Raw genomic sequence first — 15,465 nt, 5'->3', positions numbered from 1 at the left:
ATGGAGAAAGAAGGCAGAGGGAGATTAGAAGACTGAACAGCAAGATGATGCTTAGAAATGGTTTAAAACAATCACTCACAGATTATAAGCAAATAATGATCTGGAGCTCAGTCTCAAAAGCATTCAAAGTGGGCATGCTCTTGACCCAGCAATTTCACTAATAGGAATTTATCCTAAGACAGTAATCAGAGAGCTATGCAAGAGTTACTGACAAGGTGCTTCATCAAAGTACTATTTAAAAAAGAATGGAAAGTAATCCAAATGGTCACATTAGCCAACTGTTTATACATATGAGAATCTTAAGTAGTTATTAAAAGTCATGTTTTAGGTAAAGATTCTTAACCTGGGATTCAGGGATGGGCTTAGAGTATTTGTGAACCCCAGGAATGATACAGAAATTATTCTATGTAGTTTGCTAACTAAGTGGTATTTTTTCCAAACTGGTGAGAGTATATACTTGTTACCAGATTTTCAAAGGTGTCTAGGTTGCAAAAAAGCCTTAGCACTACCCTTTTAGAAAAATCTTTGACATGGAGAAATGTTCAAGATGTATTATTCAGTTAAAAAAAATCAAGGTACACATAGTATATATAATGAGATCCCGATTTTGTTAAAAATATGCACAAAAATACTGAAGGGACATTCTATTTAATGTTTAACAGTCAGTATGTCTGGAGGTGAGATAATGGGCAAATAATTTACTTCTTGGGTTTTTCTGTATTTTTAAAGTCTTTGACTATAAACTTATTTTATTATGAACAAACAAAATAACTACAATCATTCTCTGGAATCTTACAATCCTGGTACTTGGCATCTCCACCTGCCATGTCTTGGGTGCATTCTGTGGCTGTCTTTCCAGAGGGTCTGATGGGCTTCCTGGTTAGTCACATGGTACCCAGGGAGTCTAACAGAAGGCACTAAGTGTCCCTCAGCCCAAATAGGAAAGCATATAAATTCTGGTGACAGCTGTGGGCTGAAAGTATTGGCTCCTATGAAATGCCATGTTCCCCTATCATCCCTAGGGAGGCAACTGGGGCCACTCCGAATTCAGAGACAAAAAAAACTCAGAGAGGTAGATGTGAGGTTACAGGAAAATCAGAATTCTCTATCTGAAGTTTATAATGTCCCTCTCACCTTAATCAACCTTGGTGGCTTGCTGGGTATGAAAGCTGAGAATAGACCAGGCATGGTGACTCACACCGGTAGTCCCAGCTACTCAGGAGGCTGGGGTGGGAGGACTGCTTGAGCCCAACAGTTTGAGACCAGCCTGGACAACACAGCGAGACCCTGTCTCTACAAAAATAAAAAAAAAAAAAACTAGCCAGGTGTGATGGAGTGTGCCTGTGATTCCAGCTACTCAGGAGGCTGAGATGGGGAGGATTGCTTGAGCGTGCAGTGAGTTATGATCATGCCACTGTGCTCCAGCCTGGGCAGCAGAGTGAGACCCTGTCTCAAAAAAGAAAAGCAAAGAAAGCTGAGGCTGAAAATTCCTTAAAAGTGACAAGGAGAAATCAGAATTGCAAAGAAATAATTGTGCTTTCTTTTTACTTGGATTAGTGGGGAAAAACAAGTTGGGAGCATAGCTGAGTGAAGACAGGGCCACTATAAACTCCCAAATCTGGGAGCTATGACTTCCCCTCGAACTGGTGGGGGATTCAGGCAACATTCTGACAATGTCTAAAAAGACAGAAGTGAACAACAGTCAGAAGAGAATCAACAGGAGTGCCACCGCTGTTTTGCAAAGTCCATCTTCCTTACATGGTGTAGGCTGGCTGGAAGTGAAGTAAAAACAACGGAGATGGGAAAAACATTGCTCCAATGGGTTCATTTGTCATATGGTCTCAGTATCTGGTAAAATGTTTTAGGATGTGATAAGAGTCTTAACAAACAAACAAAGGAAAGAAACTCCTGAATTTACTGAATACCTAACCCAGGTTGGCCACTATGCTGGACCTTTTTAAAATCTCCTTTGATCCTCACAGTGTGAGAGGTGAAGATGATTAACCTATTCTAGAGATGAAGAAACTGAGGCCAGAAGAGACTAGGTTACTTGCTGATGGCAGAGACCTAGTATGCAGAAGAGCCTGGATTTGAACTGATATTCCAAACTCACACCTGTGTGATATTTCTTACAAATCACCCACAGTGCATCGTCGGTTCAGTGACCATTCATTCAACAAGTACTAATTGAGCCTCTACTTAAATCAAAACAGGAGATACAACAATGATTGGTCTCTGTTTCCAGGGGGCTCTTTATTCAAAATGGGCAACAGATAATAAAAATCCAGTATTTTATACAATTATCATAGGTACAGAGACTACTGGGCCCATGTGAGAAAGCATCTAATTTTGCCTGGTACCACCCTGGTATGGGAAGACTGGGAAAATCTTCATTTTTAACCTAAGGTGCAGACAGAGTTACAGAGGATTTTAGGCAGGAGCATGACATGATCAAGTCTGAATGATGGGAGAAATTCTGGCAGGAGTGTGGAAGAGGTGATGAATGAAGAAGCCAACCAGCAGCTTGGAATATAAGCAAAGCAGAGTAGGATTGGAAGACTTAAAATAAGAGGAGAAAAGAGGACAGACAAGTGAAGGGAGGGAGGTATAGGGTCTTTTACTCACACCTGGAGGTGTGAGATGAGCTGTCCCACGGTGATTTCCTCGGCTATCTTCTGGTACAGACTCTGGCTGTTCAAGACCATGCTCTCCAGGATGGCCAGGGACCTCTGAAGGATTGACACGTCCACCATGGGCTGGCTCACATACCCTGCAATCTAGACCCAGAGATGGCATATCAATTGAGAAGCTCAGGGCCCAAGAAAGATAGAAGCTTAGCATCTGATGCTAGCCCTTGAAGCTCTCTCTGCTTCACATTTGGGCAGCTGTTGCTAGGTGGATAGTGGTATCTGGTTTACGGCTACCCTGGCCAATGTGCCAGGGATTCCCTTGGCATGGATACCTTAATCTCAGATTATAGTATCCACTTGTGTTTCCTCAAAATCTAAAAGCTTAATTCTTTTTATCAAAATAAGGGTTCCAGTTTGAGAAAGTGGGGTATAAAAAAGCAGAGGATTTTACCGATACTAGGATCTCATTTTATCTCCATGTACCTCCCCTGACACACACTCCCCCTAAACACACTTAGACTTTGAGAGGTAGAAAGGACCTTGAAGCCTTTTACTCTAATCCTTCTTCTCAGTCCCCATTATAATATCCTTGACACATGGTCATTTCACTTGTGTCCAGTGTCGGGGAGTCCCAATGTCCTAAGCCAATGATAGCTGAAGTTCTAGGATAGCAGATAGAATATTATTCATTGGTTTTAGTTCTGTTTTCTCAATTGACACTGCTCCTTTGTGTAAAAGAAAGGAGGGTAAAACCAGAAGTACCCTCTCCTACCCACTGAGCTTAGTCTGAAAATCCAAACAGGCTACCTTGCAGATTTGTAAATAGAAGGCAAATTTACAAATGAAATGCACATTTTTTTTTTTTTATATACAAAGAGAAGAGAGAGCTCAGGAAGTCGGTCAAAAGACTCAGGGCTAGTACTGGTTGACTGGCTGGCTTTATCCCCAGTCTCACTGACAATCTAATTCTACTTTGATCATATTTAGTTCTGACGGTCCAGTTCCATCTCAGTGCAGGCCCTGAGAATATAACAAAATGCAAATCTTTCAGAAACCACAGAAGACCAGAGCTTGAGGATGAAAAATCTGGCCCTAGGGAATATAAAGCTGATCTCACCAGAATGGCGATATTGCCTGTATCTCCCCTTAAGCCCTGTGAACTGGCAGCTGAGGGAGGAGAGAAAGACAGAATGTTGGAGGCCTCACCTGCTTAATAAAGGTGATTGAAACCATGTCCCAGGAGACAATGCCATGGTCCATGAGCTCTAGGAAGGCAGTCAGGGTGAATGCCAGCATCTCACTGTAGCTGAGACATGTGCAACACACACACAAAATAGACAAAGATTCAGATCGGGAAACACAGGTGTGAGGGCAGCCACAAAAAAGATGAATTTCAATGTGAACACCCATGGGAAATCAGTCGATGCAACTGTAACTGTGAGTGCCTGTGTGCACACCTAGCCAGTGTAGAGCAGATTCAGCCCAGGTATCTATTGCTGCCAAAAAAAAAAAAAAAATGCTGCTGGGTAATTAGATCTTCCTTCTCCAATATGCTTCATCCCAGGGACACAGAATCACTTATCTATTTCCCAAGACCAAAGAAGACATTGGACTTTTGTCAAACTCCAACACCTGTTGGGGGAACCTAAGGAAGCGTAAGTGCCATGTTAACCTTTGGGCCAAGAGGCAGTAGAGTGCAAGAGATGGGTTCATTTCCTGTCCACCTTACTAACCAAGCAAATTTTATCTTTTCAAAATTCAATTTCTTCCTCTGTAAAATCAAGTTAGTCTCACAGCGTTAACCTCACAGGGTTGTGGAGAGGGCAAGATGATGACGTATGCAAAGCTCTTATTCTAGTGCTGGTAGAGAATAAGGATTAAAATGTTTTCTCTTTTTTCTCTTCTCCTTATACATTTAATCCTTTATACATCTGTACGGTGCTCTAGAATTAACAGATGATATTCCTATTTACAAAGCATGTTCAGACACATTCTCATTAACAATACTTCTCACAATAATACTGCAAGGTAGCTATTATTATCCTCAGGTTAAAGGGAGTGAAACTAAGGCCAGTCTAACCCTGCACCCTTGGGAGACTGTAGCACTATCAGTGCTGATGGCAGCTGAAGGCTTCAGGACTTCAGTACAGCTGGAAGATCCAATATGTAAAACAAGTATCTATGATTAGTTACTCGATTTGGCTGACAATTTCAACAGTTGATCTACGGGCTGAGAAGATTTCTGACTCCCTCTTTGGCAGGTTAGGCTCCAAGCACCTGTTTACTGACCGCTGCTCACAAGGCACAGCTGCCCACCACATGCATGTCAACTCTGGGGTATGATGAAGATGCTTGTGGGTATCACAAAGTTCTGGTCTCCTCCTCCCTGTGCAAAAGTGTGGCAGGGAGATGGTGAATGGGTAGGTTGAAACCTGTGGTAAACACAAAGGAAGGCGTGTGTGTGTGTGTGTGTGTGTATGTATGGGGTGGGAGGTGACTGGAGAGGGAGGAGCAGGGGATGATTAGACAGACACTTGGGAGATATTGGACCATCTGCTCACTAACCCTCATCAGATCAAGCATTTCCAGCAATTAACAGGTCTGTCACGAAGTGACCACTCTCGTCCTGACTTCTCTAGCCCCTATTTTCACTGCTCACTTGGCACAGTACTGTTTTGTACTATTATTTAATTTGTGAGAGCCCAAATAGACTACACGATTTAGAACCACAATATGGAATTGTATCTCTCGGTATGGACTCTAGTGCTTGGCACACTGCTCTGCACACAGGTGGTATTCAATAAACTCCTTATTTGACTCAAGGGAAATGAGACTAGGATGCCCTGTGGGATGTAGTAAATTGTCGAAGTCCTTGGAACCAGACCTTAGTCATACTCACTGGGACAAGAGCTTGGTTCCACTTTCCACGAGCCTTGTCAGCACAATGATGCCATCCATGTTGATGAACTCAGTAGCGAAAGTCACGTCGGCAGAGAGCTTGGCCAGCTCCTTCATAGCATCCAGCCGGGTCTCCATGTTGGATGACTGGGTCCTCTCCATCAGCTGGCGTGCAGCCCGGGACTAGGAGGCCAGGGACAAGATATGTGCCATCTGCTCCTTGGAGCAGGTTACTACTCTGTGGATAGCTCACAGAGGCCCTTCTGTGGACATCCAAACCTGAGACAGAACTAGTTTTTTCACACTGCTTAGGAGTTGCTAAATAAATGTTTGTGGAATCAATCAGGGAGTTATTAGTATGCCAAAACCAATCTGTAGTTATCTGCATCTTTTCTGTACCAGTTTGGTCTATGGATTTAAAAAATTCCTACCAAGGGAATACTGGAGACATCTGGGAGGCCCACTAATGATGGTAAGTCACAGAGAAACAGATACTGGTTTAATAGAGGAAGGTTTTCTATTAAAGCTGTCTGGCTGCGTGCAGTGGCTCATGCCTGTAATCCCAAGGCTTTGAAAGGCCAAGGCAGGATTGCTTGAGGCCAGGAGTTAGACACCAGCCTGGGCAACAGAGTGACACCCTGTCTCCACAAAAAAATTTTTAAAATGAGCCAGGTGTGGTGGTGCACACCTGTAGTCCTAGCTACTCAGGAGGCTGAGGTGGGAAGACTGCTTGAGCCCAGGAATTCAAGGTTGCAGTGAGCTAGGACTGCACCACTGCACTGCAGCCTGGGTAACAGAACAAGACTCTCTCAAAAATAAAAAATAAAATAAAATTGGCCAGGCACAGTGGCTTACACCTGTAATCCCAGCACTTTGGGAGGCCGTGGCAGGCAGATCACGAGGTCAGGAGTTCGAGACCAACCTGACTAACATGATGAAACCCCGTCTCTACTAAAAACACAAAAATTAGCTGGGCATGGTGGCATGCGCCTGTAATCTCAGCTACTCAGGAGGCTGAGGCAGGAAAATTGCTTGAACCCAGGAGGCAGAGGCTGCAGTGAGCCAAGATTATGCCACTGCACTCCAGCCTGGGCAACAGAATGAGACGTCATCTCAAAAAATAAATAAATAAATAAATAAAATAAATAAAATAAAATAAAATTTATAAAACTGTTAGACAGCAAAAGAGGTTTCTCTTGAGGTATTAAGCTCCCTGTCACCAGAAGCAATCAAGGAGAATCTGGACAACCATCTGTCAGAGACGCTGTAGAAGGGATTCTTGCATTGGGTGAAGAATTTAATCTGATGTCCTCTAAGGTCCCTTTTAATCCTAAAATGTGAAAAGCCTGGCAATTTTTTAAAAACTTTCTCTCAAAATCCATATGATTGTTCCTCAAAGTGATAGTTCTGGGGAAACTTTAAGAACATCAAGGAGCCAGAAACAATTTCCCAGTTGTTTTTTGAAAATGAAGGCTGGTGAGGACAAAACCTCCTCCTAGCACATGAACTTTTCCTAGCAGGATGCCTGCCACCTTTTCTGCAAGCTGCGGCTAAAATCCCTCCTCTAGCATTCACTGGGCTTTCCTTCTGCTGAGCTTGTTTCTACATAGTGCCTCACAATTTATTGTTTCATCATTCTCTGTTTTTTGGGTGTTAATTTAATGTTCTCCACTAGAAAGCAAGAGACTTAAGAGCAAAAACACTCCTGTCTTCTTTCCTTTTTCTCAGTGTTAAGCAAGTGACTGGAGCCCAATTCCTGCTGCCGCCAAGGAGTCAGGCCTGCTGGCCCTCTCCCCTTTGCCTCTCCTCTTTTACTATTACAAAGCTGGCCCTTCAAAGCACAGTGCTGTCTGCAATACAGAAGCCCTCAATATCTCTACAGTGGAGAAAATGTGTGCCACGGGAAAAGGTCATAACATAGAACAATCTGAAGAGCACTGGTCTGCATCCCACTTAGAAACCTCCAACTCCAAATGTCAATTTTCCTCCTGAGACAGCATTTCTGGGCTGCTGCCTCCCGCTCCAGAGAGATGTGCTTCTGGGAAAGTCAACTACACTGTGCAAGAGGTCTGTGAAATGTGTCGGCACTTCCATAAAAGTGAGTATCTCCCAGGCTGTCATATTAAATTACCAGAGCTTAGGAGGGAAGAATGAAGTCCTTAAGATGAGAGGAGTTCAGGAGAAGAGGGGGAGGCAGAACAACATGATGGGAGGAATATGGGCCTAGAGTCAGACAGACCTGGGTCTGAGAGCGGGCTTGGCTACTTTATTAGCTGTGTGACAAGTGGCAAGTAATTTAACCTCTCTAAGCCTCAGTTTCCTTGCCTACAGAATGGGGCTATCAAGAGTACCTATCTCATGGGATGTCTGTAAAGATTAGATGATTTAATTACACAAAGTATTTAGCAAAATACAGGCATTCAGTAAACATTGGCTGATATCACTTCATACCTCCCCTCCTCTCAGATGAACCAGTCTCTCTCTGCACCAAGAAAAGAGGTGCCATCATGCCCTTAATTTTCTAGCTGCCCTTCTACAAATGTAACCAAAGGTGCAACCATATTGGCTGTCTTCCTCATGGGCCTAGCAGTCAAAGTGATTCCCTCTACCTGGGCTTTGAGTCTTTCCTCTCCTGGTCCACTAAGGTCCTGTTCTATTGATTACCTGCTTTCCTGCACCTTCAACCTTCCTCTCTTCCATCTGAACACATTCTTAAGGGCACATAAAAAACTGCAACAGAAACAGCCACCACGAAGGGTGAGAAAGGTGGGGAACTGGGCAGATGGGGACAGGAGTTGCGGGGAGACCTCAGGCTACATCTCTGTGAAAATTTTTGATTTGTGAAACACATGAATGCTTTACCTGCTTTTAAAAAGCACATCTTTTTGACTCCACGTCCCCTTCGCGTTATCACCTTCTCTGTGTTTTCTTTTAAAACCAAGCTTCTTGATACAGCAGTAGACTCAAAGTCCTTACCGTTTTACCTTTCTTTTACTTGACCCACTTCAGTCTGGCCACCTGACCTCCCCACCATAACTTTTTTATGAGTATCACCAGTGTCCTCTAACCTCCCAAGTCATTAGACAGCTTTTCTGCTCTCAGTTTACTAAATCTCTCTGCTTATTAAAAATTGCAGACCATACTTTCCTCAGTCCTGACACTCTCCCTGTCCAAAACTCCTCAGTCACTTCACATTCTTGGTGTTCTTTCTACCCTTCTCGTTGCGTCCTTAGTGACCTTTAAGGGCTGCTCTTGCAGAAACCAGGGTCATCCTCCATTCTCCCCTTTCCTTCCACATCCAGCATATCACCATACTCATAAAGCTTACCTCCTAGATACTCTTCATATCCATCCTTTCATCTCCATTACCATTTGCCTTCACTGGGCTGTTAACATTCCTTGTTAGCCTCTTCAAAGGTTCCTACTACCACCAACCTTCTTCTTAAGGCCCATCTTCCGCATGGTCACTAAAGTGATCTTTCTAAAACTTAAAATCTAAACATAACGTATCTTCCTGCTTAAAATTCTTCAATGTCCCCAGTTTCCTTCTGGACAGAGTTGAAACCTATGAGTAGGCCATCAAGAAACCTTGAATATCTGGCTTCTCAATGACTGCTACAAGCCTCCAGCCATCCAGCACTCCTGCTTTTCCCAAACACAGCATACCTCTGTGCCTTGGCATATGCTGATTTCTCTGATTGGAATACTTTTCCTTTTCTTATTTCTCTAGCTAATTCTTGCTCATCCTTTTAACATCTGAGCTAAGTGATCCCTTCTCTGGCAAGACTTTCTGGAAATCTCCAGGCTGAGTTAGATGGTCCCCTTTGTGAGTTCCCACAGCTCCCTAAGCAACTTTCTCTCAAGACCCTTGAGACAGGCCTTCTATTGCATTTGTTTACTCCCCACTAGGTGGTGAGAACCAAGCAGACTTATTTTCTTGTACTATTTCCTGATACAAAAAGACTGACTTTCTTATCTCCAGAGTCCTTATTTCTAGAACAGAGCCTGGCCCATGGTAGCTGCTCATATTTGTTTGTGACATGAATAAACTCCTAAGGAAGGAAGAATACCTACCGGGGAGATAGCCAGTTGTAAGATTGTCCCATTCTTAATGTCACTGCGAGTCTGGGTAGTGAAAAACAAACAAAAATGTAACTAAGATAAAATGTTAAAGTGGTACAAGCAAGTTGAATCAACAATAATGTTTTGTCTTTTTTACAGTAGATGTAACTGAGGCTCTTCAGTTGGGCCCTCTTCTCCTGCTTATTCCTTGGCAAAGAGCTTCTAAGATCCTCTTCTAGCACCCTGGGCACTCAGGAAGTAAAAGCCACCTTTTTCTAGCCACTAGGGAAGAACAAGGGCTGGTGTTTCCCAGTCTGTCCAGAGAATGACTCTTTACCCAACACATGGAAGCTACCTGGATGCTGAGTGAAGATAAATAGTGCTGTCTCCTTGGGTCGTTTACTTCCAAGCAAGGCCCATATTGATTTTGCCTCTCCCTGTACTAACCTGTTCAGTGATGTACAGCTGAGGACCATCTGCGTAACGGAGGGTATAATACTCTGGGTTTGGCAACGACCACCTATGCAAGAGAAAAACAGTATATCCCACTTGGCCACTCTCTTGTCCAGAAGCTGCTCATAAGTAATTTTCAATAGAGTTGCTCAAGGGATTGGGTGGCCTATTTGGAATACAGCGGAAAAAAACAAAGCTTTAGGTTGTCATGTTGAAAAAATCATGGCCTCAGCCTTTTGTAAAGATGAGCACCACAAAAGGAGGTGCGCGGAACTGAGGAGGGGTCTCAGATCCTACCTCAATAGGGCAATGCTAGACTTTAAGGAAAAAATTAAGAAGTATAAACGTCTTAGGGGTATGGTTGTCAACTGTACTTCCTTCCCAAGACAATGATTCCCAAGACCCCCACGCTGAGGACCTGCCTAACTGGAGATCCTTCCCACAACTCCCCTCAAGGTGTGGCAGTGCTCTTTCAGTCGGAGCTGCCACTGTTGAAAACGAGGTCCGTTTCAACCTACCCATCACAAACTTCCTTGATAATGGATGCCAGTGGCCGTTTCTGAAAGAGAGAGAGAGAAAGCCTTCAACAGCAGCAATATCCTACTCATGCCAAGGTTCTGACAAGAGGGCTGCCAAGCAGGGTCAAGCTGGGGCATGGGAATGAACTTCTTTCCTAATAACTTTTGTTGAAGAGGAAGCCTCTCCCAAGCCATGGTGACCGACCTTCCCTAGGATGGGCCAGGCCCAAAGCTTAGCCTTTCTGTTGCTGGTTCTTACTCTTGATGCCGGTGGTCCCCATCCCTCAAGATGTCCTCTGCCATGCACTCCCCAGGTGCCTTTCCTTGAACCACTGCTTCTCACTTCAGGAGCATACCTGGTCGATTTCAAGGAGCTGGGCGTTAGCACCTGGCCACTCAATGGCCACTTTGACAATGTCTGACGGTGGTGGCATCTTTCCCAATGGGCTCTAATTCTGCGAGACAAAAACACAGACACGGCTGCCTGGGGAGAAAGAATCAGAAAGGTGGAAAAAGAGTATTTCTTCATTTTTCACTCTTGTTACATGTTCTCAAGAGTCTGAAGACAGACACTGCATAAAGTAACACAAGAAACTACTTGGTTTGAATTTTTCTAGATCATACCACAACCTCTGCTTGGGGTTTTGTCTATTGAGATTAAATCAGCAAGAAGAAATGGGACAAACTATCTATCATCCATAGATCAGCCAGTAGCAAGATGTGCCAATGTGGTGCTTCAGTTTAAGAGTCAAGAAGACTCAGTGGTAGAGGAACGTATTTGCTGCAAATTCCTGTCTTGAGACCTTGGGAGGAGAGAAGCATATGCTCTGAGACAGATAAGAATAGACAGCCTTTTCTTGGTTGAGTGGTTAGCTGGAGGAGCCAGGCTACTTCTTTCTGCAGTCATCCTAGGAAGATCCCAGCGTCAGCAGGGCCCAGCTACATGCTCTCTTGCTTCCTCCGCACTCATCGATGCCACTCCTTTCCCCTCAAAGGACACAATGCAAAGCCTCCTCTGTGTGGGACGACATCAGAAAATGGGGAAGATAACTGGGACAGGAAATGCTATTTTCGTCCCTGCTGCCAAGGGCAAGGGCGGCTGACAACTCAAGTGGAGGGAGGTAAGGATATCCTCACACAAGGGCCCCTCTTATAAGGACAAGGCTTTGCAAGTACCTCTGACCCCCTCCCCCACTTGTCTCCAAAATAAAGGAAAATAAATCATCTTGAGCAAGTCTGGAAGATGGGCCCATGTGACTGGTATCCTAGGCAACTCTGATAGCTTACTGGTATTCCAAGCAGTAACTAAAGCATTCTCTCTCCAAGGTCTGACGAAGGGAAGTCACTTGGCTGATGGATTATTTCAATGTATATTTACACTCCTTGACTACAGGTCCAGGAGAGGCCTCTCTCTTAATGAAAAAGACCTTTCTGCATCCTCCAGGTTTAGCCATTCACCCACAATTCATGCCTCGCTAATGGGGACCACCTGCCTCTCCTGGCGTACAAAGCATAGCTGTCACGAGGCTATTATGCATGTATGCTATCAATTTTTCAGCCCAAACACAGACGTCAGTTCTCACAGCCTGGTAAATATAAACCTCTTAGATGAAAAGGAGTAAAAGTCCTGTCCCCCACAAGCCCACCAGGCTCAGAAAGGAGGATGCTTTCATGACCATTTCCTAGTCAGGATGGGATGCTTCAGAAATCTACTGTCATAAAAAGCCAGCATTTCCAGAACACGACAATGTAAAGGAACTAGTTTTCCAAGTGCTTTCACTTATCTTATTGTGTCCTCCCAGCAGCCCCATGAATTAGGCAGAACAGGATCATCACCTCCATTTGAAGATGGCACAACTAAAGCTCAGTGTTTTGTTAAGTGCCCAAGATCACCCAGCTAGTAAGTCATAATGTGGGGACAGAACGTGGACTGGCTTCGGCCAATGCTTTCCCCTTTTCCTCTGAGCCAGCCTCAACTTCTGTCCACTGCAATTAAACGCAGCCTAAAGGGATTGAAGTGGGTAGGCCTTATGGCCCCCAAAGCTTCCATAACTTCTGCAGCTCACGGCAGAATTTTTCACACGTAATTTCTATGTGCCTAGACACACGACAAACCTCAGAAAAGAAACTGGCCCTATCTGCATAATTTCTGGGGAGAATGCTCTGCTCCAGTTACAGCAAGACAGGGAGTTCTTGTTCTAGGGGTGGCGCCATCAATCTCTGGATGCCTAGAGATGCATCCTTATCCTTATCGGCAAAGCTGCTGCAATTAGTAGACAGGACTGCACGGTTGTGAGGTCAATTTTAAAAACTGAGATATAATTTACATACAATAAAATGCAGAGGGCTTAAGGATACATATGTTTGTATATATAAATATACATCATATAAATATACACATGCATCTTCCTATAACCACCACTCAAAACGAGACACTGAACATTTTCATCACCCTAGAAAATTACTTCATACTTCCTCTTTCCGTCAATCCTTCCAGTCCTTTAAAGGGGAATTTCTGACTTCTTATCATCATCCATGAGTTTTGCCTGTTTTTGTACTTCGTATAAATGGAACTATACAATATGACTTTTTAGATCATTTGTTTAGTTTGGCTTCTTCCTATTTTTAAAATAAGCAGGTACAGAAGGTACAACAGAAAGAGCACTGGGCTGGGATAATTGTCCCTGCTGAAACAAGTGACTGGATTTAGAGCCAAAGGCCTCAGGACCCAATCCTAGGTCTTTCACAATGTATACATGTCAGTTTTCTTCTATTAAAAGATGTGAGTGTAGAACTAAAGCATGTCTCAGGTGACTTCTAAGTCTAAAAGTCCGTGATTCTTAAGTGGAATTTTAAAAATCCAAGTGAGGATGCCCATTTTAAAGTCCTTACCAAATGAAGTTACACCCTTCCTTAATTTCGATGGTGCTGCTAAGAAACAAACCGCATGATTTTTAACTCCTTTCTGAACACCGTCTTTGGAGATAAATAAGATAAAGCTCATTAGGTTATAGCTATTATTTTCTCTTGACCCCATATGACATATCCTAGATTGACTCTCTCTTTATTAAAGTTAGCCCTGAATGATTCTCGGCTGTTCAAAAATTCATATATATTTTAAAGCATGGAGATTTGCAACCACCAAACTATTTGAAAGACATTAATAAGCCCCCATTCTCAGTGACTCTGTCTTTCCCACAAAACCCAGGCAGCCTCTCTGAACTGAATGACACTCTCCACAACCCTGCCATAACTGATGGGACCAAAGTGAATACCCAACTTTAGCTGAACTATTCCAGTTCTTTCTCTTGAATTTAAAAGACACAGACTGGCCGGGCGTGGTGGCTCATGTCTGTAATCCCAGCACTTTGGGAGGCCAAGGTGGGTGGATCGCCTGAAGTCAGGAGTTTGAGGCAAGCCTGGCCAACATGGCAAAACCCCGTCTCTAGTAAAAATACAAAAAGTAGCTGGGCGTGGTGGTGGGCGCCTGTAATCCCAACTACTCGGGAGGCTGAGGCAGGGAGGATGGCTTGAACCCAGGAGGCGGAGGTTTCAGTGAGCACAGATTGCACCATTACACTCCAGCCTGGATGACGGAATGAGACTCCATCATAGATAAATACACACATATATACATACAAACAAATAAAAGACACAGACTAAGGTGATAATGACCCTGGAGAAGTAAGATCATAGTAAGCTTCAGAGCGAATACCATGGCAAGCCAAAGATTCGCACGAGCCAAAGATATGGAGAATAAAAAACCAAGAGCCTTTCAGAGGAAGTGATTCTGCAGGAGGAATCCATAAATATCTAAATGAGCTGAGGCCAGAAATCAGAAAGAGATGGGAAAAGCTATTACCTGCTAACTTCCCAGATTATGTGGCTATACTTCCTATGCTTGGGGTACCTGAAAGTCCACTGTATCCTGCCAATAAAACTCCTATAAATTAAGCTAGTCTATGTTTCTACTCATTGCAACTAATAAGCCTAAGACCACAGCTGCCCCCAAGCTCTGCAGGAACTCTAAAATGGAGGTCCGAGTAGACAGCAGCATCACTGGCATACGATGATGGTACTGGGTAAGCACTTAACAATGGCTGAATTAATGAGAGCAAAACCCATGGGTTTGCTCTGGTTTACTCTTACCCACTAGATAAGTCTGATTTGTTTGAAACAGATCGGTTATATGGTAACTTCATAGTAATCATATATCTAATAGTAACGTACAGGTAGCCTCTTTATTTTTATTTTTTTAAATTTTTTTTTTAAAAGATGGAGTCTTGCTCTTGTCGCCCAGGCTGAAGTGCAACGGCATGATTTCAGCTCACTTCAACCTCTGCCTCCTGGGTTCAAGCGACTCTCCTGCCTCAGCTTCCTGAGTAGCTGGGATTACAGATACTCACCACCACGCCCAGCTAATTTTTGTATTTTTAGTAGAGACGGGGTTTCACCATGTTGGCCAGGCTGGTCTTGAACTCCTGACCTCAGGTGATCCATCTGCCTCAGCCTCTCAAAGTGCTGGGATTATAGGCGTGAGCCACCGTGCCCAGCCCAGGTAGCCTCTTTATAGTTGATTGCTCACTTCTGTATCATTATTATAGTTGATACTCATAAGAACTCTGAAAAACATTCCTATCTTACAGGTAAGGCAACTGAAGTTCGGATGGATTGACAAACTTGTTCTCCATGTACCTCTTTCTACACCTCTCTCCTAAAAGAAGGAAGGAAAGAAAAAAAATGGAGAGAAAAGAAATAAAACAATAAATCAACCCAACACATCAGAACTGGGTCTCCAGCCTAGGTCTTAGGACTCCAAAGCTAGTTCTCATCCCTCTATATAATACTTCCTTAGATGATGACATTAGCTAGCAATTACATAATGCTAAGGCACTATTTTAATG

At 43.6% G+C, this 15,465-nt stretch overlaps 1 protein-coding gene across 9 annotated transcripts in view; it reads right to left on the bottom strand.

Moving 5' to 3' along the window:
* Window positions 1-15,465, bottom strand: part of ELMO2 (engulfment and cell motility 2) — a 66,542-nt gene that overhangs the window by 17,313 nt on the left and 33,764 nt on the right. For 4 of the 9 annotated variants that reach the window (XM_030825377.1, XM_030825378.1, XM_012511914.2 and 1 more), the window contains 7 exons: window positions 10,918-11,045; window positions 10,562-10,602; window positions 10,038-10,110; window positions 9,603-9,653; window positions 5,530-5,711; window positions 3,837-3,936; window positions 2,626-2,777 (listed from right to left, as the gene is read on the bottom strand). In XM_030825377.1, coding sequence (XP_030681237.1) covers window positions 2,626-2,777; window positions 3,837-3,936; window positions 5,530-5,711; window positions 9,603-9,653; window positions 10,038-10,110; window positions 10,562-10,602; window positions 10,918-10,995 — 677 coding nt within the window. In that variant the 5' untranslated portion in view covers window positions 10,996-11,045. The remainder of the gene's footprint in view (window positions 1-2,625; window positions 2,778-3,836; window positions 3,937-5,529; window positions 5,712-9,602; window positions 9,654-10,037; window positions 10,111-10,561; window positions 10,603-10,917; window positions 11,046-15,465) is intronic. The other 5 variants (XM_030825379.1, XM_030825376.1, XM_003253680.4 and 2 more) reach the window with 3 other exon arrangements.

This window comes from Nomascus leucogenys, chromosome 13 (assembly GCF_006542625.1).
Source record: "Nomascus leucogenys isolate Asia chromosome 13, Asia_NLE_v1, whole genome shotgun sequence".
Lineage (NCBI taxonomy): Eukaryota > Metazoa > Chordata > Mammalia > Primates > Hylobatidae > Nomascus > Nomascus leucogenys.
This window is presented reverse-complemented; position numbering and strand designations above follow the sequence as displayed.